We start from the raw sequence: 24,051 nt of genomic DNA on the forward strand, positions 1-24,051 counted from the left end.
ATTTGGCTGGGCTCGGTGGCTCAGCTTGTAATCCCAGCACTTTGGGAGGCCAAGGTGAGTGGATTGCCTGAGCCCACGGGTTCGAGATCCACTTGGGCAACTTGGCAAGACCTCGTCTCTACAATAAATCAAAAATTAGCCAAGGTGGTAGCGTGTGCCTATGGTTCCGGCTACTTGGAAGACTGAGGTGGAGGGATCGCCAGAGCCCAGCAGGTCGAGGCCGTGGTAGCCAGCAGCATGTCACTGCACTCCAGCCTGGGTGCCAGAGTGAGATTCCAACTCAAAAAAAAAAAAAAAAGAGAGAAGTGACTTAATGGGTACAATTCAGGTGGTGGATACCCTAAAAGCCTGCCTTGATCACTATGCAACCTATGCATGTAACAACATTGTACTAACTCCACACCATATTTACAAGAAAGGCTTAACTACTCTCTTGCCCGATGCTTCCCAAATATCAGATATACTTCTCACCTAGATTCAAGTCTACACTTCCAAGTACCCACTGAATAACTTCACGTGAAAAGACCACTGTTACCAGATTTAAAACATATTTAAAACCAAAATATCAACATTCATATCTCTAAGCCTCACATTCACTTTTCTTTCTTATCTTTCTGTGAATAATTCACCTGACCAGGATCAAAACTTGACAAGATTTTTGGATATAAACGGCAAAAGAAAAACTAATCAAATTCCATTTGATTGTCCTAGCACTTCTGGCTTGAGGCAAGTTACATTACTGGTTTCCTTTCCACTATTTTTTCTCTTCCAATCACAACTTTATACATAACTGTCCTTAAAACAAGGTTGAAGTCTCTAGTATTATCATGACACTTCAATATTTATCATATCAAGTCTGTCATCCCCATTCAGAACCCTCTAACAGTCAGTGACACATTCTGCTTCTGTTCTATTCTCTGTCACTACATTTCTTGTCCAGCTCACCTCATTCTGCTGTGCTTAAATTCAAGATACTTCCCCTTCCTACAATATTTCCTTTAGTTTTAACACCAATCTAAACTGTATGCTTTCTCCAATGTTCAACATGGAGGAGGTAGTGGACTTCTTTCATGAAACTGTCTGACTAACTTTGAAACTTTTTCTAAATACAGTGTTTTTAATTTATACACACAACCTCCCTTTTAATTACATATTACTTACATTATAATACAGCTCCACTACGTAGTATTAAATCACAGTACATAAATAGGAAACCAGAAAACTAGGAAAGATTTAAAAGATTTCAGTAGTGAATAATTTTAAGACTAGAAGCTTTAAATGTAATACTGCGAGACCAAGTTGGGGGGCGGAATAGGGTTTGAATGTAGAAAGGCAGAGTAGAACTGACATGAGATTTTTGCTAGAGGTCAATGTGAAAAAATTATACTGAATGAGATTACTGAAGTGAATGTTCTCTCTCCCTGATTATCTCCTTTCTCTTGGTTATGTCTCTCTCTTGGTTCTTATGTTGGTATATTCTTACACAAAATATTATATATATTATATATATATATATATGAGTTTTCTTCCTTTTCCTTTCCTATGAGTCTGTTAAGTTCCTTTGCCAATCACCTCCAACAGTCCAGTGCCTTACAATCAGTAGTTTTAAAAATTACACTGAAATGGAAAAAAGAATCAATGAGATTCCTTAGATGCCTTTAACATGCTACATTAATCAATCTGTGGTCTCTAATAAAGTTGCCTTGCTCTAAGACTACAGAAAAGATCTGATGATGGTGATCACACCTATCTGACAAAGATAAACAACATCAAGAAATTAATTTTCTAGGTCCAAAATCATCAAGTGATAGAAAATTTTTAATTACATAAATACTTTCAAGAAGCACAACTTAAAGTTAAAAACTAAAACCACTAATTAACTGTAAAATATCACTGAAATAGTATTATAAATCACCATTTCAGTGAATTGGTATCTTATCTGGAAACCATAAAACTATATTCTAAATGTAAATAAACTGTATTTCTTAAACATGGAAACATGATCAATCACTTCCAAGGTGTTATTTAAGTCCTAATATTATGAGAGTCTATTACAGAAAAAGAAGCAACGGTCTGGTCTTTTATTGGGCTGGATCATCCTTCCTTCCATGTAGTGTCCCTTGGTTAATTGCTTTGGGTCCAGGTAGTAAGCTTCCTATCATTCTAAGAACTCTGGCCAGAATAGCAGAGAAGTAGAATAGGGTCAGGAAGACTGAGGTAGGTAGGCTTACAAAGTGAAGGGTTAAGAGGGGAAGAGAGAAGAGAGCAATAAATTAGAGACAGATATCAACGATATAACCTGTACTTAGTACTTATCCAGGAAGTTTCAGATTTCAAAGTCTTTTCATTTTATTGTTGAGCAAACTCAAAGAGAGGTAGACAATGTGCCCAGGGCTGCACAGTACATTAATGACAGATCTAGAACTGGAACCCAGATCCAAACCCAGGCTTTCTCTAACACTCCACACTCTATGACCCAGTCCTAATCTTGAGTCTTTATATACCTCAGTTTGCTGTTGTGTCTTACTGGTTCTTCCTTTCCTTTTCATTGTCCTGTCACCATTACTATCAATATCTAGTCTCCGTAAACTATTAAGGAACCAGTCCCTGCCCGAAGACCAGTAAACATGATGCATTCCACTGATACTCTCATGCTGGACCTCTGATGGGACAGTTTCTAGTCATCTGGGCAGAATTTAAGCTGCATTTGATAGTGGCAGCACAGAATATTTCTTTCTTAAATATAATTTGGCTTCAACAACATTAAAATCCATTGGTTTTGGCTTCCTTAGCCCAAATAAGCTGAACAATACAGCCAATTAATTAATTCAATACTTCAGAAATATACTCTCCTGCATAAATTTAAAATGTGGTAAATTTCTCTCTAGACTTTTATATAAATTTCTAGATATGGTAAGAAAAATTTTCCAATACATGGAAGGATGAGAATTTAGAGTACTTACTGCAAGTTCCGCCACTGAACATTGGAATAGTTTCAAACATCATCTTGTGAAACAACAGTGCCACTGGTCTATAATCCAGATGATTCTTTAACAGGTAGCTATAATAATACACATAGCGCCTCTGACTGGGAATAGTTACTCCCTGGTGGACAGAAAAACAAAAAAGAGAAGTCAAATTCAAAAGAAAAGTTCCATTATAGTTATTTCACTAAACTGCTTCAATAACTGGGTTGCAGCCATTGAAGAATATATATACATTAGAAATGCAATCTTACGTTATTAATATACTTACATTAGAGCAATATAGAGTAAATTAGAGCAGTATCAATACAAAGGACAGTATCAGAATAATTTTTCTCCCTTAAAATACAATTATCATAACACCCCACTTATTCAAACGTCACAACAATGCTCCAACCCATAAAAACAATAAGCAAAGACCACCGCATATCCAAAATAACCGTCAAAGGCCTCTGCACTCTACCTTTACTCTTTACCCCTAGGGTTTTCCACAATGATTTATGAACTCTTATTAAACACACAATACCTCACAAACTTGATTACCTACTTTTCAAGGAAAAGTATATGTCAGTATCAGCAAACTAGATAGAGGCATAGTGCCATTAAAAGGCAGAAAGAGCAGTAGCAAAAAGTGACGCTGGCCTTAGAGCCCAACAAAAACAGAAGGAGTATGCAGTTGATATAAATATATATGTAATAATCCACTAACAGAGGTACTTAAAGATATTCCTGTGCTACACATATTTCTTTGCTGAAGAAACCAGGAGAGTATTAAATGTTTTCGAAAATTACAAATGATTACAAAATTACAAATGATTACAAAAGTATTACAAATGATTACAAAATATATAATTCATGCAGCATTTAATAGAGAAGCCTGAGTTATCTAAATAAAAAATTGAATATGTGCAACAATGCATTCACTAAGGATGCTAAATAAATGAAATATTAGGATACTTATCTCAGGTTTCTTTTCTATTTCACAATGTGTATTACAAACTCAACTTAGAAATACAAGGCAAATAATAATACAACATTAAGAAGTTTAACAGTTAAAAGTGACTTGCAGAAAATAGTACCGTAAATATATGTATACTCAAGAGGAGAAATAATTTGCAATATTTCTTTTTAAGTTACTACTGGCATCTAAATTTCCCCAATGGGTTAAAAACTCTGGACACAAATATCCTTCTTCCCCCATAATGAAAAGTATAAAGCACATTTATATTAAGTTAAACAGCAGGTATGTAGCACCCTTAGTATTTTTTAAAAGTTAGCATGATTTTATTATAGACAAAAAATATGTATATGTATGCACACATACATATATGCACTAGTACATATACATATGCCAAAAAATAGGTATAGGCCATTTCTGATCATGACAAGTGACTTAAGATTTCAGCCAGAGTGCAAAGACCATACATACATTTTGTAGACAGAAGACTTGGATATGAATGCTGACAGACAAAATACAAACTCTGCAATGTGTTTATTGGGAAAATGAGGACAATATGTATCCTTCCTTCTTTTTTTTTTGAGTTGGAGTCTCACTCTGTTACCCAGACTGGAGTGCAATGGCCGCTCCGGCCACCACAGCCTTGACCTGCTGGGCTCCGGCGATCCTTCCGCCTCAGCCTTCCAAGTAGCTGGAACTATAGGCGCGCGCTACCACGCCCAGCTAATTTTTTGATTTATTGTAGAGATGAGGTCTCGCCAAGTTGCCCAGGCGGGTTTCCAACCCACGGGCTCAGACAATCCACTCACCTCAGTCTCCCAAAACGTTGGGATTACAGGCTGAGCCACCGAGCCCAGCTGTATCCTTCCTTCTTAACAGGTTTCTTATAAGGATCAAACACTAAATGTAGTTGCACAAAAGTATGGTAAAACTACAAAATGATATACGGTTTTAGAAATCATACCTGTATTTAAGGTACAGTTTTGCAATAGCTGGAATTTTATCTCAATACATTTTTCTTAAAGAAATAGTGGTAAAGTTGTACTACTCTCAACAACTGTTATAAAAATTAACATTAACAATTACCACTAGAGCCGGGCTCGGTGGCTCAGTCTGTAATCCTGTGCTTTGGGAGGCTGAGGTGAGTGGACTGCCTGAGCCCGCGGGTTCGAGACCCGCCTGGGCAGGCGAGACCTCATCTCTACAATAAATCAAAAAATTAGCCAGGCGTGGTAGCACACGCCTGTAATTCCGGCTACTCGGAAGGCTGAGGCGGAAGGATCGCCGGAGCCCAGCAGGTCGAGGCTGCGGTGGCCGGGAGCTGTCACTGCACTCCAGTCTGGGCAACAGAGTGAGACGCCAACTCAAAAAAAAAAAAAAAAAATTACCACTAAAGTTTTAAAAATATTTATTAACATAAATGGCTTATTATATCACATTATTTAATGTAACTTTAGTAAACAACTTGTCATTCATGCTTATCAAGATAAAAATACAGAATTGCTTAGCAGGCAGATTGGGGGAAATAGCAGGTGGAAGATGAGTTGCAGGGTACTTTTTTGAAGCATGTAAATTTCTGAATCATATGAATTTTTTATTTAGTCAAAAAATCAAATAAAATTTAAAAATGCTTAAGTCAATGCAAGCCTACAAGACGACCATATTGTCAAGGTATTACTTGTTAGGGTTTAGTGGATGATATTTTTCTCTTTGTCTGCATTTCTGGAGTAAGTTTGTGTGCAATAATATAAAGTTTTCAAAGTTTTAAGTTTTCTCAATTAGCAAGTGATTGGTAGTATACCTATAATGTACGTGTTTATACATACAGTTAATATTCACCAAAAAGAGCTAGGCAAATCAAGAATATATGAATCTACTAGTTGTCAACACAGGGTGAATAATTTACATGTGAATATTAGCTGAACCAAAATTACTGGCACAATTCAAAGAAAAACACTGAAAGCGAATTTTTAAATTTAATCAACTATCTTACCAGCAAAATTGTACATAATTAGGCTTCCATTTCTTTTTCTTTCTTTCTTTTTTTTTTGAGTTGGAGTCTCTCTCTGATACCCAGGCTGGAGTGCAGTGGCATGCACAGTCACCACAGCCTCGACCTGCTGGGCTCAGGAAATCCTTTTGCCTCAGCTTTCCAAGTAGCTGGAACCACAAGTGCAAGCCACTACGCCCAGCTAATTTTTTGATTTACCGTAGAGATGAGGTCTCGCCAAGTTGCCAAGGCTGGTATCAAACTCCTGGGCTCAGGCAATCCTTTCGCCTCTGCTTCCCAAAGTACCAGGATTACAAGCTACGTCACCAAGCCCGGCCGGCTTCCATTTCCTACCTCTGAAACTCTTATCTACCTGTTAGCATGCCAGCACCCTCAATTCAGCACATCCAGATTAACAAAAACAAAACAGGTGGAAGACTCACATACATATGTTCCAGAGTCTCAAATGCATCCTACATATTCTAGTTCTACCTCTCTGAGCCATGATGCATTCTCACTAAAATGTAACACCCTGCAGCCTAGGATTTAAAACAAAATGAATGAAAAGTTCACATTAAATTGAAATTTACTGATCTTCAAAGACAAGTTACAGGTCTACTTTCTATCACTAGTAAGTTTCCTCTTCCACTCTAATTGTGAAGAAAATTAAACAACTGACCCTTAAACAACACGGTTTGAACCGCATCAGTTCACTCATAGGTGAATTTTTTTTTAATAAACACACTGAAACATTTTTTGAAGATTTGGAACAATTTGAGAAAACTCCCAAACCACATAGCCTGGGGAGAAAAAAACAAAATAACTAAAAAAACTAAGGAAAGTTAAGTATGTCATGAAAACATAAAATATATGTAGATACCAGTCTATTTTATCACTTACTACCATAAGGTATATATAAATTCATTATAAAAAATTAAAATTTATTAAAATGTATGCACGAAACTCTTAAGAGTATACATAGTGTCATCTGTGGTCTAGAGGAAATGTAAACAAGTGCAAAGATACAGCACTAAGCCATAAGCGGATAAAATTAACTGTAGTACACCTACTGTACTATTTTAATAGTTTCATATGTCTGTTGTAGCTGCAGTGAGATCAATGGTTGCCAGAATCAGCTTAAAACGCTATAATGCTAATCATCTCTGCATGGACAGTTCAACTCTCCAGTAAATTGTGTATCACAATAAAAAGGCGATCTCTCAAGGTTCTGGTATATTTTTCATCATAATTCATGCAATAACATAAACCCTAAATAACACCCTGAGATCTAAGGAGTACAGAAAAGCTACAAAAGTTACTAAAAAAAAGTTTAATTTCTTGATACCACAATTGAGGTCTGCAGCTGTGGCTGTCAGTCATTTCAGACAGACGATAAACTTACGATATTGGTAAATACAGTAAAGTATTGTAAACTGCAATTTTTCTTTTTTTCTTTAGTACCAAGTTATTTTCTCTAGCTTACTTTAGAATACAGTGCATACATAATTCATGTAACATACAAAATAGGAAGCCGGGCATGGTGGCTCACACCTGAATGTATTCCCAGCACTTTGGGAGGTGAAGACAAAAAGATTGCCTGAGCCCAGGGGTTTGAGATCAACCTGGGCAACTTGGCGAGACCTCATCTCTACAGTAAGCCAAAAAAACAAGAATTCACCGGGCATGGTGGTGCGCGCTTGTAGTTGCAGCTACTTGAAAGGCTAAGGTGGAAGGATTGCCTGAGGCCAGATGGGTAGAGGCTGAGGTAGCCATGATTATGCTACTGCACTCCAGCCTGGGCAACAGAATGAGACTCCAACTCAAAAAAACAAGAAAACCAAAAAAACAGCACCCAAAATATGTGTTATTAACTGTTTGCTATTGGTAAGCCTTCTGGTCAACAGCAGGCTATCAGTCATTCTGTTTTTAGGGAATCAAAACCTACATTCAGATTCTTGAGTGGGAGGGGACTGGCATCCCTAGCCTTCATGTTGTTCAAGGGTCAACTATATTCGTAATCTTTTTCCTCAAACATAACTTTCACATATTCCGACTCTGACAAAAGTTAGCATTCTTCAGGTCGACTTAGCACCACATTCCTGGTCATCATCTCAAAAGTCAGCCATAGCTCCTTCAACTCCCTTATATTTACAGACCAGGAGGCAGAGCTCAGGAGTTTATTTGGTGTTCCTCTCAATTCCTCGTCCAGCCCCCTTTCCCAAGCTTCACCTATTTCAAATTCAGATCACCAATAGCTCCTTCTTCCGATATGAACATGTTAAACTCTTGACCACTATGATTTCAGCACTGTGTTCACCCCACCTCTTTCTATCCTGACCTACACATTATCTTCAATTAATTCAGCTTCTACTTTACTGGGAACCCTGAGGTCATCCAGTATGAATACTCAAAATTCCCTTCTTCTATCCTAAAATCTCTTCATGCTTGATATTTATTTTGTAAATGTCTCTTCCTGTTCAACAAGGTTCCATTTTGAGCATGTACTCATCAATAGTCTCCTCTCTGGCATGTGCCTTTATTCTCTCCATCAGTCTACTAATATTCTTATTCTTTACTCAAAACCAACAAGTCGAAGGCCAAAAACCCACACTCTCCTTGGATCTTATCTCTCTCTCTCTCAAACTATCATTCTCACTCTGTATAAATAGCAAAATCTCCAGAGGAAGCTTCTACTCCTTAATCCAGAGAAATTTATTATTTTGAAGCTGATTTCTTCATAGTCATTAGTGCTTTCTTATCACCTAATTTCCTACTGTTTTCCTAGTCTCATCCTGGCTGATCTTTCTGCAACCATTCTGAAACTTTCCTACTTCTGTCATAGGACTTACTGTCTAAAGGTTTTTCTTTCGACCCTTACTGGCTGTCTCCTGTCTTGTTTCTACATGCAAATATAGTTCAACATACTTCCTCCCTCTATGTCAATCCCATCTATTCCAGTACTTTAATTATTAACTTTATATAATAATTCCCAAACCTGCATCCCTCAGTATGACTTTATACAAAATTCCCAGTGCAGAATTCCAATACTTGGCTGGGTATTTCTACCTGGTAACTTCAGAAATGCTTCACACACACACATACACAAATGAAAGGTTTTTTACATGAACAAACTTCTCTTATCTGTTAATAATATTCAATATTTTCACCAGCACTCAAGCCTCTTCTAATAACCACAACCACCATTGCTTATTGAGCCCTTACCATGTTTCTGCATAGCTCCAAATGCCTTCAGAAATACATCATTAAATACTCATAAAACTAAGAAAGGTGGGTATTATTGGTAACATCATTTTATACATGAGGTAAGGTCATATATCTTCATAAGTAATGGAACTAGATTTCATCCTAGCACTAAAATCCGAGCTTCCACCCAACCACTATATGATCCTCCCATCTTCTTTCTGCTTGATAAAGAAGCAGAGAGGCAACAGCGACATATATACAGGATTACAGAAAAAATAAGTGAGGGAGCACCAGCACTATGGCAGTGGCCCAGGCAGCAGAGTAGAGATAAGAGCTACAGTGAGTATATTAACTACCTGGCACATAAACACACATATACATATAAACATAGATACACACATACACACAAAATGGGAGACAAACCAGAGATTAAGTTTATTAAGTGTACCCATCTTTGACTCCTACACATCTTTCAGTTGTCAAAATCCAGATTTTGACTCTGAAATACCACTCAATATATCTGTTCTGGTTTTCTATAACATTTCTATTTCAGTTTCTTCCAGCAATTTCACAATAGCCAACTGATTTATCATCTTCTATCTATTCTTCAATCTAATCTTTATATCCCTCTTGGATTAATCTTATGATTTATCCAATTACCAATTAATTCAAAATGCTAAATGGTATCCTAGTGTCTACAAAGAATAACAATTTATCACATATGCCAATTCAAGCACAGCATAAAAATATGCCCCCAACCTCTTTCCACTCTTACCACTCACAGTTTCCATACATGTACTCTTGCTTTTGGTCAAATAGTAGTATTTAATTTCCCCTAAATTGAACATTTTGCTTTTCTTTTAAAAACTATACTATCTTTATGAAATTAAGGTATAAGAGCATATAAGTGGCACATGTGAAGTTTTACATCTTTTTTAAACACCTAAACCAATTTAGATAAAAATTACTTGATGTTTTAAGATTTGATAAAAAGTCACCTGAAATGCAACTCACACCAAGTACTTCTTGAGAACTCCTAGCCATTTTCAATCATGCAATGTCTATTCAGATTTTTGTAGCTCACCTTAAAGCATTTATGATGACATTTTCACTTAAAATTGCCCATTTCTCTTTGAGATTTTCAAATTGAATAGCAAAGACTTGAATATAATTTATAACATCACTTCCACACTGTAGTTTTATCTCCTTTCTCAAACTTAATGTCATTTTTATTTTCCCTTTTCTTTCTTCCTTGATTGGCTTTTAAAAATATGTATTGATTTTACTGGTGTTTTTATGTAGTATTTAGGTTTATTAGTTCAGATGGTTTGCTGTGTCCTAATTCATTAATTTTTTTGCCCCTACTAATCCCTACTTGTTATTAATTTTAATCTCTAATGTAAATCTGTATTTCTTCATTGAGTCAATAATTGAAAACAAAGAAATTAAATTTCCAAATACATCTGAACAGACGAAAATAATCTCTAGTTCTAGTGAACAGTGATCAAGGGATGGGGCTTATATATTTCTACCTTCGAGTGGGCCTAATGGATTAATAATCTTGGTAACTTTTTTGACTGGTAGGAAGAAAAAAGACATACATTTCATAAGCTGATTTTATTACTCAAGACACCTATACACAGTTATACATCACCTCAGGGAAATCACCTCTGGGTAAGTTCATCTCTGTATCATCAAATGTACTTGTACAAACCTAGATGTCACAGCCTACTATACACCAAGGCTATAAGGTATAGCCTATTTCTCCTAGGCTGCAAACCTGTACTGCATATTACTGTAACGGATACAACTGTCACACAATGGTAAGTATTTGTATATCTGAACATATCTAAACATAGAAAAGGTTCGGTAAAAATAAAGTATGAAGGATTTTTTAAAAAATAGTATACCTAGCCAGGCTCGGTGGCTCAGCCTGTAATCCCGTGCCTTTGGGAGGCTGAGGTGAGTGGACTGCCTGAGCCCGCGGGGTCGAGACCCGCCTGGGCAGCGAGACCTCATCTCTACAATAAATCAAAAAATCAGCCGGGCGTGGTAGCGCATGCCTATAGTTCAGGCTACTTGGAATGCTGAGGCGGAAGGATCGCCGGAGCCCAGCAGGTCGAGGCTGCGGTGGCTGGGAGCGGCCACTGTATTCCAGTCTGGGTGACAGAGTGAGACTCCAACTCAAAAAAAAAAAAAAAAATTGGTATACCTGTATAAGGCACTTATCATGACTGGAATTTACAGTACTGGAAGTTGCTCTGGTTGAGTCAGTGAGTGAGAGGTGAGTGAATGTGAAGGCCTAGGACGATACTGTATACTACTGTAGCTTTGTAAATAATATACTCTTAGTCTACACTAAATTTATTTTTAACTTTTTGACTCTTATAGTTAACACTCAGCTTAAAACACAAATTCATGGTACAGCTAAAAAAAAAAAAAAACTCTTTATATCCTTATTCTATAAGTTCTTTTCCATTTTTAAAATGGATTTACTTTTTTAACTTTTTTTTTGTCAAAAACGAAGACTCAAACAAACAGCCTAGGTGTATAGAGGGTCGAGATCATCATTATCACTGTCTCCCATCTCCACATCATGTCTTACTGGAGGGTCTTCAGGGACAATAACAAACATGGAGCTGTCATCTCCTACAACAGAATGCCTTCTCCTGGAATACCTCTTGGAGGAACTGCCTGAGGCTATTTTAGAGGGTTTTTTTTTTCTTTTAGTAAGTAGGAATACATGTTAAAATAATGATAAAAAGTATAGTAAATACATAAACTATAACCTTTGTTTATTATCAAGCAGTATGTACTGAACATCATTTTGTGAGTTATACTTTTATAAAACTGGCAGCACCGTTAGGTTTGCTTACATCATCATCACAACAAACATGTGAGTAATGTGTTATGCTACTACTTCATTAGGTGACAGGAACTTTTCAGCTTCATTATAATTTTATAGGACCACTGTCTTATATGTGGTTAGACACTGAATGACACATCATTGCGTGGCATATGAGTGTGCCTTCTTTTTTTTTTTTTTTTGGAGTTGGAGTCTCACTCTGTTGCCCAGGTTGGAATGCAGTGGCACACTCACGGTCACCCCAGCATCGTCAACCTGCTGGGCTCCAGTGATCCTTCTACCTCAGCATTCCAAGTAGCTGGAACTACAGGCACATGCTACCATGCCCGGCTAATTTTTGATTTATTGTAGAGACGAGGTCTTGCCAAGTTACTTGGGTGGGTCTCGAATCCATGGGCTCAGGCAATCCACTCGCTTAGGAATCCCAAAGTGCTGGGATTACAGGTTGAGCCACCGAGCCCAGCCCATTTTGTGCCTTCTTGAGGTACATTAAAGATTCCTATTATTGCTTTTCTACCAATTTTTCATTTCCTTTAGCTTCTGCTTAATACAGCTTGATGTTATGCTTAGCACGAGTTCAAACTGTTAAAGTCTTCACATAGAATGTGCCCTGTGTTAATATAAAATGACATTTTATCCAGTTTTATGCTTTTTGCTTTAAATGCTACTTTGACACTGAGATCCTGTCATCTGCTTTTGAAATTTAAATTTGCCTGATGGTATCTTTAATCGATCATTTATTTTTAAACCTGGGATGTTTTATGTAAATCTCTTTTATGCAATTAATCTCTTAAAAAGACTTTTAAAGGTACAGGTTATACACTTTCAAACTAGATTTAAAAGTACAGGTTATTTCAAATCTAAAATACTGTCATATTTCTACCTTAACAGAATACCACCTTAATACCCCAAGTTTTGTTCATAATCTGTGCATCAACATTTTAAATCTTCTTCTCTAAGATGAATTCACAACCTAGATTCTTCAGTTAAAATTGTTTTCCACGTCAGTAAATTTTTCATTGGCACTTCTAAACTTAGAAATAATGTAGATGTCTCAACACAACAGTGTTTGCTTGAAGCCTGGAAATCTATGTTTCAGAATGATCACAATAAGATTACCACAAGAAAGTAATTCAACAATGAATATGGCTCTTAGAAATGGCTATTACAATGACAGCATGTAACAGCAGTTACCAGATATGAAGCTACTTGCCAACACTTTATATATATCATTAACACTGCGCCACAACTTTACAACAGAGATATTATCACCTCTATTTCAAAGATAACAGTACCAGCATTTTGGGAGGCCAAAGCAGATGGCCTGCTTGAGTGCAGGTGTTTGAGACTAGTCTAAGCAACACAGCAAAATCTCATTTCTACAAAAAAGTTTAAAAATTAGCTGGGTGTGGTGGCACACACCTGTAGTCCCAGCTACTCAGGATGCTGAGGTGGAAGGATCGCCTGAGCCCAGGAGGTTGAGGCTGCCACAAGCTTTGATCATCATGATCATGCCACTGCACTCTAGCCTGGGTGAGTGAGAACTTGACTCAAAAAAAAGAAGGGCCGGGCTCGGAGGCTCAGCCTGTAATCCCAGCACTTTGGAAGGCCAAGGCGAGTGGATTGCCTGAGCCCATCCACGGGTTCAAGACCGGCCCAGGCAACTTGGTGAGACCTCGTCTCTACAATAAATCAAAACTTAGTCAGGTGTGATAGCACGCGCCTGTAGTCTGGTTACTTGGAAGGCTGAGGCGAAAGGATCGCCGGAGCCCAGCAGGTCGATGCCGGAATGGCCGTGAGTATACTACTGCACTCTAGCCTGGGCGACAGAGTGAGACTCCAACTCAAGGAAAAACAGAGGGCGGAGGGAGCGAAGGAGGGAACAGTCCTACTGCATATTATTATCTTGTTCAAAACAATGACCTGGACCTCAATGTGAATCTAAGTCTAAAATTTTAACTAAGGTGTCCTGGGTTTTACTAATAATATGCATATGCATACAAATGATGTGATTTGAATAAAGTCACAACCTCTTAGGGCTCTTATTTTTCCTGTTTACAAAGACTCTCCAAAGTTTAGAGTGTTATCGCATTTCAGTTCTATGAAACTAATTATAAGTTATATATTAAATAGTTGTACGTCATCCACAGAATTCTTGAGCATAAATGTGGAGCAGACAACTGATATTTTTCTCTCTGCCCAGCATCCTTTTCCCTCGATTTTTCTTTGAAAAATTATTATTCTATGTTTGGGAGTGTTTGCCTTTATTCTTCAGTTTCAGATATATGGCCCAATCAGAGAATTCCATTTCCTGGCCAGAATGTTTGGTTCAGGAGAGAGCACGTGCCTCAGTCCAGGGAAATTAGAACTCAACCTACACATTTTTGCTCAAATCGTAGCTCTCTTCCCATTGCAGTTGCTAAAGTTGGTAGAATGTAAACCTGAAGCTACTAGGAACCATGCCTTGTCATTACTTGGAAAGAGCCTGAATGAAAATAAAGTATATATAGAAGAGAAAAGAGAAGAGGAGGGAAAGGAGGAACCTATGGAAAAAAGAGAGATATTCTTGATGTCTGTTGATCATCTAAATCCAGGCCACAGTTTTTAGGTTAGATAAGTCAATAAATGTCTCCTTTTGTTTAAGTTACTTTGAATTGGGTTTTTCTGACTTGAAACTGAAAAAGTCCTCATACATTATAAAGCAACTACTTTTTGTTTTTCTAGTTTCTATTTTTACTTTGGGAACCAAAACTATAATGAAAAAGAATTTGGACAGTAGAACATAGTATAGTAGATAGAACACTGAATTTGAGGTTAGAATATAGAATTCTGAGTTATTATACAGAGAGTATGACTTTCAGACAGGTTGATCTCTGCATTTCTGTTTTAACATTTAAAAATGGGTCTGAATTAAATCATTTTTAAGTTCCTTCAAAGTATAAAAGATATACAAGTTTAAGAATCTATAAATAGATAACAGTCTTAAGTACTGTGTATCAGAGGAATACAGTTTACCAAGGAGAATTAATGTGTTAGAAAAACTAAGAATATTACATTGGAAGATTTTTTTTTAAGGACAGTAATTATAGCTTGCTTTGTTTTAAACAAAGAAGAAATAAGAAAATTTCATTAAATTACAACACGAAGAAATTTAGTTAAACAGACTAGAAAAAGATCATCTGATTATAAGATTAGGACATAAAAATTAACTTCCCAGAGAAATGAAAAATTTCCTTTTCTTGAAATCACTTAAAGTTAACATTTACAATTTCTAAAATATCTACGTCTTCATTAAAATTAAGCTCAATTAACTCATGCACACAGAGCTCATAATATATAGAAACGTTATCTCTAATAATTGTCTTGGAAACAAAGAAAAAATTGAAAGTCACTCAAATTATTTTTCCCAAAGGCTTAATAAAATAAGATAAATATTAATATCTACTTTATTTGTCACCATTCTGAAACACTGGAGGGAGGGGAGGGGATAGCAGTGATTCTAGGTAAGTTTGTCATATCATAGGAGTTTACCTCTTTAAACTCAGAAATTTGGGGAATCCTTCCAAAATACATCCTTACTAGCATGCTCAGGATATTTTAACTCTTTCTTCATAAGTTTACAATAAATTTGTAAGTTATCTATAGAATACTGAAACCTAAGTACAGATGCAGACAATGAGAGGCACAGGACTAGATGGGAAGCAACCCAAGGAGGTGCCACAGAAGTCCCCAACCTTTTTTGGCAACAGAGACTGGTTTTGTGGAAGAAAAATTTTCCATGGGGCGGAGGTGAATGTACACTCAAACATCACTGCTAATGCTAATCTGTATTGGCAGCCACTCCACAGCACTAGCATCACTGCCTCAGCTCCACCTCAGATCATCAGGCATTGGGTTCTAATAAGAAACGCACAACCTAGAACCCTTGCACGTGCAGGCCACAGTAGGGTTTGTGCTCCAATGAGAATCTAGTGCCGCCACTGATGGAGCTCAGGCAGTAATGCAAGTGATGGGGAGTGGCTATGAATATAGATGAAGCTCGCTCACTTGCTTGCTCACCACGCACCTCCCTCCTGTGCGGCCAGGTTCCTAACAGGACACGGACCAGTACTGGTCCGTGGCCTGGGGGTTGGGGACCTCTGTGCTAGAGCATGCTTTTTTGGAGAGAGGAAAGAAAAAACACTGACAGTTTGCTTTTAAATAATTTGCCACACATTCATAAAGCAAAATTATCAAACATACAAATGAATGACTCCTAAGGAAGTGTGACCTAATTGCCTTCTTATAAATTGCTGAATAAAAGCTAGAAGGAACCTTCCTTTCCTCAAGCAGTTATCTCCCTCTCAGAACATCTTTCTTTATAGGAGGTATCAATTGTGTGACTTTTCTGCAACAGTCAAAACCTAAAGTATTACTTGGGTATTACTACACCAGTATCACATTTTATGGTCAGCCTGCACCCACCACTCTTGCCATCTAACTTGCACCACTTCTGCTGAGGATATGTCAAGACTCTGAGTCAGTTATTTTGAGGAGAGCTCTGCGAAGTCTACAAATCCTCTACTAAAACATGACAACTGCCTCTCTCTTCTAAAAAGAAGAAAACAAAGGTTCTGCTGCTATATAAATGTCACCAGAACACAATTTTCTTCAGCTTCTTAATGTTTCTCTATAATTAAAATTAAGGATACAAGCACAATAACATTAAATACGGATAAAATTAATCCCACACAAATTGTAATATGGATAAAATGTATGCATCTCCTGCACAAGTGATTCACAATTACAAAAATGCAAATCCACAGGCTCAACTTACACATTTCAAGAATAAAATGACTTTAGACAACCAATTATATTTATTGCAAGATACTTCTCAGGAAGAATTCCAGTTGTATAACAATAGCTTTACCATGCTCAGCTAAGTTTTCTTATGAAGAAAACAGTCATTCATAAAAGATTAAAAATTCATTATTTTGTTAGTACTCTAACCACTAGGTAAACAAGTGGTATCTTTGAAAGTTTGCAATTAAGTCTCAAAGATCTTAAGGGAGCCCGCAGCATTACGGGCTCAATTTATTTAAATTCTCTTTAAATTAGGGGTCATTAAATGCTCTAACATCTGTAAGTAAGAGTGTAAGACCAATTTTCAGACCAATTTCATTAACATTGCCACCATAAATGCCACCAAAATAGACCAATTTCATCAGCATTACTACCATAAATACCACCATTTAATAAAATACAGAGCCGAGCTTGGGCTCAAGCCTGTAATCCCAGCATTTTGGGAGGCCAAGGCGAGTGGACTGCCTGAGCCTGTGGGTTCGAGACCCACCCGGGCAACTTGGCAAGCCCTCGTCTCTACATTACGTAAAAAATTAGCCAGGTGTGGTAGTGCACACCTGTAGTTCCAGCTACTTGGAAGGCTGAGGCGAAAGGATCACCGGAGCCCAGCAAGTCGAGGTTGTGGTGGCCGGGAATGTGCCACTGCACTCCAGTCTAGGTGACAGAGTGAGACTCAACTCAAAAAATAAATAAAAAAATAAAAACAGAATAAAATACAGTCAAAAGTATCTGCATATAAATTTATTTTTGCCTTTTTAAATAAACACAGGGATAAAGGTAGTAAGACATTAGGATACTCCTTTAGAGTCTGTGAATAATTTATCTAAAACATGGTCTAGGTATATTAATTAAGCATGAGCTAAGTATAGTAGATCGCAATGATTTATTTTGATTCTAAGATAGCAAAAGTCATCAATTTCACCTAAATTACTTTACTCTGAATCTTAATATCATATAACAGTTAAAAATAATAATTTTACTATGTATATCCTTAACAATATGTACAGTTTTCCATTTTCTATTAGCCCAACACCTTTCACATGGGGGATATTCCAACCTATACAGGAGGCAAAAAATACACAGTGCCTGGAGCAGTTCTACTGATGAAGTAGGTACTATTACATTTCAACACAATACTATAGACTTTACACTTTATTTTCATAAATACTTCTCTTGTTATCTTTCACATCCCATGGGAAATTCCCCTCCCTCCCTCCTTTTTTTTGGTCAGGGTCTTACTCTGTTTTCCAGGCTGGAGTGCAGTGGCACAATCACAGCTTACCACATCCTTGACCTCTTGGGCTCAAGTGATCTTCCTGCCTCAGACTCCCAAGTAGCTATGACTATAGGCACGTACCACCACACCTGGCTAATTTTTTTATTTTTTAAGTAGAGACGACATCTTGCCTGTCCTGCCACGTAGGCTGGTTTCAACTCCCAGGTTGAAGTAGTCCTCCTGCCTTGGCCTCCCAAAGTGCAAGGATTACAGGTATGAGCCACAGGCTCAGCCAAGGAATTGCCATTTCATCAAATATTCTCTCCTCACCTCTAGAGAGAAGCAGAATTTATGGTATTAACAAATCATGATGACTAAAATACCTTCCTACTGACAAAGTATGTCCTCACTTTTTGATTATGGAGACTTCTCTTGGATCTAACTTGGACTGGAAACAGAGAAAATAAAGTATAATAAAGTTTAAGTATCCCTAACTTTTACTTTTATTTCTGAACATGATGAGATGGACTATCCCAAGTGTTTCTTATACATCAAGTTCTCATCATCAGCACAGCACATAGCCAACTATTCTGAAGAAGCACCTACATGTATACCTTCAGGGTATGTATGCCTATGTGTGAGGGTCAGTGTATAGAAGAGTGGGGGAACAGGGAAAAAGAGAGTTTAGTTATAAAAGCCTAGACCATCACAAAAGCCTAGACCATCACAAAAACCTTCATCTGCCCCAACTCAAAATCCTTCATCATGTCACCTTACCAGGCAACTGATTGCCAAACCAAAAATAAAAACAAAAATAAACTATGAAGCAGGTAATAAAAAGATTAGAAGTACCACTTTCCTTAAGTATATGACTTCTCAGTATAGCCAGTTACTAGTTTTCATCAAATGCATGCACAGTAACACTATCAAAGAATAACTCCTATTTTGGAGTCCTTTTTGGAAACTTCAGATAATATTAACAATTTCAGAATGGTGAAGTTTTTTTTTTGCCAAAAAAAACTTCTTCTCAAGAAATCTCAGTATTCTGTAGACACACAGTACACATTAATGCCAGGGAACACAACTGTTTTTGGGGCACCAGTAAAGATAGAGCTCTCCATGTCACTGCCACCCACTGCATTCATCATCAGTATGCACTGGGGTAACAAGACTCTATCATCAATCCTGAAAGAAATCTTATCTGTTGTTGTGAAAGTATTCTACTGCCTTTGAGTGCCAAGCCTTGAATCATAGCCTGTATAAGAGGATTTGTCAAGAAAAATCTACTATTGTGAAAGTTGCCAAACTCATGAAAGCCAAGACTTTCAATCAAGAGCTTTTCAAGAGGTTTGTCAAGTAATGGGGGCAACTATGAAGTTCTTCACTTCATATAAGTTGACTGACTTTCAACAGACAATTGGGCTTCATGGGATAAAACAAAACTCTTTTAAATAGTTTAACCCTTCAAACTTAAAACTGAAGTGTAGAGTCATAATTCTTTCCTTCCTAACAAAATATTATGATATAAATCTTGCCAAATATGATTTCATTAACTTGAAAGCAAAGAAATCTGAATTATGTGATGTCTTAGAGAATCCTTATTTCTTGAAACAAGCCTACTTTCACTGGGCAAAAGAGTCTAAAGATTCCATTTACTCTTTCATTCTTTTGTGAAATAGGGATTTTCAGCATTTGTTTTCACCAAAAACAAAGTCAAGAATGATTAGATACTAAAGATGACATAAAAGTTGCAAAGACAATAGCAAAGTATCAACTTGTTATTTTAAAAGTTAAATGATAGCAGCCCTTTTGTTAAAATTGCTATTCAGTATAACGAAAGTTTAATTTTGGTGAATTTGTACCATGTATACGGATTTATTAATTGCTCTCAAGTAGAGGCCACTGGTTTTTGCGTGAAAAATCTGTGACATAGTCTCATGAAGGTTCTTTTTATATTCCATGTTTAAAAAAATAAGTTTAATGCAATAAAAATTATAAGCAAAATTTTATGTTTATGTACACCATGCAAATTTTGTGGTAAGAGAACATTTACATCTTTCATCAGATTTTTAAAAGGTATATTACACAGAATTATATGTAACACAAAGACGTTCTAGTTTTTTTTTTTTTTGAGTTGGAGTCTCACTCTGTCACCCAGACTGGAGTGCAGTGGCCGCTCCCGGCCACCACAACCTCGCCTGCTGGGCTCCGGCGATCCTTCCGCCTCAGCCTTCCGAGTAGCCGGAATTACAGGCATGCGCTACCACGCCCGGCTGATTTTTTGATTTATTGTAGAGATGAGGTCTCGCTGCCCAGGCGGGTCTCGAACCCGCGGGCTCAGGCAATCCACTCACCTCAGCCTCCCAAAGGCGCGGGATTACAGGCTGAGCCACCGAGCCCGGCGACGTTCTAGTTTAAATCTAGTGTTCTGGTTCCACATTACACAACTTCTCTACCTTAATTTTAAAATGTTTCTACTGATTACTTTTCCACCACCAAAAAATGTTTGCTGCTCAACAACCCTGTTTAAAATTCTACCATTGCTTCTGCGAATGCACTTTAATTTTATCCATTTCTCTATGCATTCCTTCCCATCATTCTCTTTTCCCTGTACTGCCTTCCATATATTCTCTAACATGTAGAAAAAATTGCCTTCTATACTTTTAACCAGTAAAAGCAATTGTTTCCTTCCAGATGATGACAGAATGAACCAAAGTAAACACCTGCAGGTTCTCAGCTCTATAACTCATTCCCATGCTATCATCTCAGGGCACAAACAATATATGTAGAAATGTAAGGCCATGTGCCATAATTTTCAATGTTCACCAACATTATGCACTAATATAAGGTTCAATTTTGTAAACTATCACCAATAAATAGTACTTTGGTATCCTTACATACAATGCAAGAAAGTTACAAAGACAAATAAAAGGCTACAAAACAAGGGTGATGAAGGGGTTAAGAAAACAAGGAATCAATGCAATTACACATCTTAAAAAGATAAATATGATCACCTCTATTTCTGCTTTGAAGGTGAATTAAGAAGAAATTAGCACATCCTGAAAGAGAATCGTCTTGATTATTAAAAATATCTTTATAATTATTATTTTTCTAGTTGAGTCATACTCTGTCACCCATGTTGCAGTGCAGTGGCACAATCACAGCTCACAGTAGCTCTGACTTCTTGGGCTCAAGTAATCCTTCTGTCTCAGTCTCCCATGTAGCTGGGACTACAGGCTGGCCTCAAACTCTTGAGCTCAAGCAATTCTCCGTCTCAGCCTCCCAGAGTGTTGGAATTACAGGTATGAGCCACCATGCCTGGCCTGATTATAACAAGTATTAAAACTAGAATAGATTATTCACACAAAGGTGGATGTCTCCTTCCCAAGCACCCTCTAAACAAGTTGTTTCAACTATTGGAGTGATTTAGGCTCTGTCCTTCTTAAAGATGGAGAAATGTCATCAAATCTCTTTTATTAAATATTAATGTGTTTGTTTTGCCATACATCCAAATAGATCCTTTGAAAATCACTGTGAAAGTTCTCACAAGAGTTTGCTTTTTGCTTTCAAGTGTACTACACAAATTAAATTTGTCACTGATTTTCAATACAATCCTTAGTTTTCTGAATAATCAAAAAATCTTTTCATTAACCTAATTATAAGTACATTTTAAAATATTCTTATCAAAGAAAAATTTTTATTACAAAAGTAAAGTTCATACTCTACTCGGTAATGGCAACTAAGTTATTATCCAAAGGCATTTTATTCTCAAGAAAGCTTCAGAAATATCAAGCTTACTTTTGACTAACATGCTGCCCTTTTGAGGGGAGGGGGCAGTAAATCAGGTCTCGCTCTGTCACCCAGACTGGAGTGCAGCGGCACAACCACAGCTCACTACAAGCTTAACCACCCGGGCCCTGGGGTTCCTTCCACCTCTGCCTCCAAAGTAGGTGGGACTAATGCACATGCCACAACACTCAGCTAATTTGTTTTATTTTCGTAGAGATGAGGTCTTCTATGTTGTCCAGGCTGGTCTTGAACTCTTGGGCTCAAGCAATCCTCTCACCTAAGCCCCCTAAAATGATGGAAATACAGGCGTGAGCCACTGTGTCCAGCCTAATAAGCTGCTTTTTAAAAATGGTATTTTAGAAGGATTTTGAGACCAAATCTGCAATACAGCTAATGAGTAAGATTTGGTAACATGGTAAGAAAATGGTAGGATGAACAGAAATATTAAATGAATCACTAGTTTGTTCATTTAGAAATTGAGGCAGCAACTAATTTACAAATTTAGAAGAAAGAATAAGGATTAGCAACTATCTTTTAAAATGTTTTCCAGGGACTAAGAAGGAAGGGAGATGTGGCTCAAATGGTACAAAGTTTCAGTTACACAAGATGACTAAGATCTGGAGATACACTGGACAGCATGGTGACTATATCTAACAATAATGAACTATATAACTGAAAGTTGAGGAGTGTAGAGCTTAAATATTCTCACCATGAAGCGGGTGTTATAATCATGTGAGGTGATAGGTATGCTAAGTAGCTTGATTGTAGCAATCATTTCACAATGTATTTCAGAGTATCCCATTATACGTAATATTACATAAAACTTTTGTCAATTCTACCTCAATAAAGCTAAAGAAAAAAACCCACAAAATCTGTTTTTCAATAAATTCTTGGATCTAGAAAGAGGAAAAAAATATTAAAAAATAACTTACCTTTTTATCTCTGGTCCTTACTTCCCCGTAGAAATCTAGGGCCTCTTGTGCCTTTAAAAATTTACCCCGATGTAATAAATATGCACAAATCATTACACCAGTTCGTCCCTTTCCAGCTTTACAGTGAATTGCTGCAACGTGATTGTCATCTTCACTTAGCCATTGGTCAAGATCTTCACAAAAAGGTTTGATAAGTTCTAGCTGTGGTGGGTTATGGTCTTCAAAAGGATACTGTGCAACTGTAGTAAAAAGATAACCTCAGAATAAGAAAGAAACCCCTCCTGAATTTTCAATTAAAAGTAAGTTAATTAAAAGTAGCTTCTTCCTTAAAAGAAAAACTGAATTCCAGAGAAAAACAATTTACCTGTTAGCTTTCTAATTTTTGAATAGAAAATAGTCTCTCACTAACTTTTAAATGTACCATCAGACAGGGAGGACAAGTATTTTTTTCCTCACTTTATGCAGGAGGATAAATTTTGAGGATTTATGCTATATGGAAAGGTAGCACAGGTCACATATCAGAGGTAGAGCTGAACCCAAAATAAATGTCTCATGGACCTTCTGTCAGGAATCTCAGTGCATTTTCTAATTTAAAAATTAATACCATTTACAATATTGCATCTTCACAAAACATACTGTAAGGAAAGTATAGATTACTAATAGAAAGGACTGCAATTTACATTTTATAAAATAAAAATGCTAAGTGTGTTAATCTTACGTGTTACTGCTGCATACACGACTTTAAAGGCATTTACAAAATTAACTGGATAAAAAGAATTTTGCCTATTAGTGTTTAGCTTGGTTCCACACTACTAAGAATCTTAAAAACTCTATGTCATCTAAATTTGAGTACTCTTCTATCTCCAGTCGAGTCACTCATAATGTGGTACAGGATACAATCACTTAAGTCCTTTGGTGTGACAAGAGAACTCTCTGTAGACAATGACTACCATTATAGGGAGTCAGTGAGACAACTTTCACTTAGTTGTGTAACTATACTATCATTCCATCTTCATTTTCCCAGTGGTACAAAAAAAATCTTGGGAAATATGTTAAATGTCTACTTAAAGCTAGATAAGCCTCAACTAAATAGCATAAATTCACAAGAAAATAAAAACCAGAAATATTCTGAGTGAAATCTGTACTAAACCTCAATCATTAGTAATTTAGAATTCTCACACCATCTCTTTGAAAGTCCATTCTACATTTTCAGGAGGAATCAGTGGCAAATACATCAATCAGTGCTCATGGCACCCACGTTCCCCTTTTG

General features: G+C 37.0%; 1 protein-coding gene across 2 annotated transcripts in view; it reads right to left on the reverse strand.

Annotated features, from left to right (window-relative positions):
* Positions 1–24,051, reverse strand: part of PTEN (phosphatase and tensin homolog) — a 94,555-nt gene that overhangs the window by 13,412 nt on the left and 57,092 nt on the right. Inside the window, exons 4-7 of one of the 2 annotated variants that reach the window (XM_021719430.1) lie at positions 22,782–23,020; positions 11,676–11,830; positions 6,552–6,554; positions 2,964–3,105 (exon numbers count right to left, since the gene is read on the reverse strand). In XM_021719430.1, the coding sequence (XP_021575105.1) occupies positions 2,964–3,006 (43 nt within the window). In that variant the 5' untranslated portion in view covers positions 3,007–3,105; positions 6,552–6,554; positions 11,676–11,830; positions 22,782–23,020. The remainder of the gene's footprint in view (positions 1–2,963; positions 3,106–6,551; positions 6,555–11,675; positions 11,831–22,781; positions 23,021–24,051) is intronic. The other variant, XM_008071752.2, reaches the window with a different exon arrangement.

Source organism: Carlito syrichta, unplaced genomic scaffold, assembly GCF_000164805.1.
Source record: "Carlito syrichta isolate Samal-C Ts95f unplaced genomic scaffold, Tarsius_syrichta-2.0.1 Scaffold314712, whole genome shotgun sequence".
NCBI lineage: Eukaryota > Metazoa > Chordata > Mammalia > Primates > Tarsiidae > Carlito > Carlito syrichta.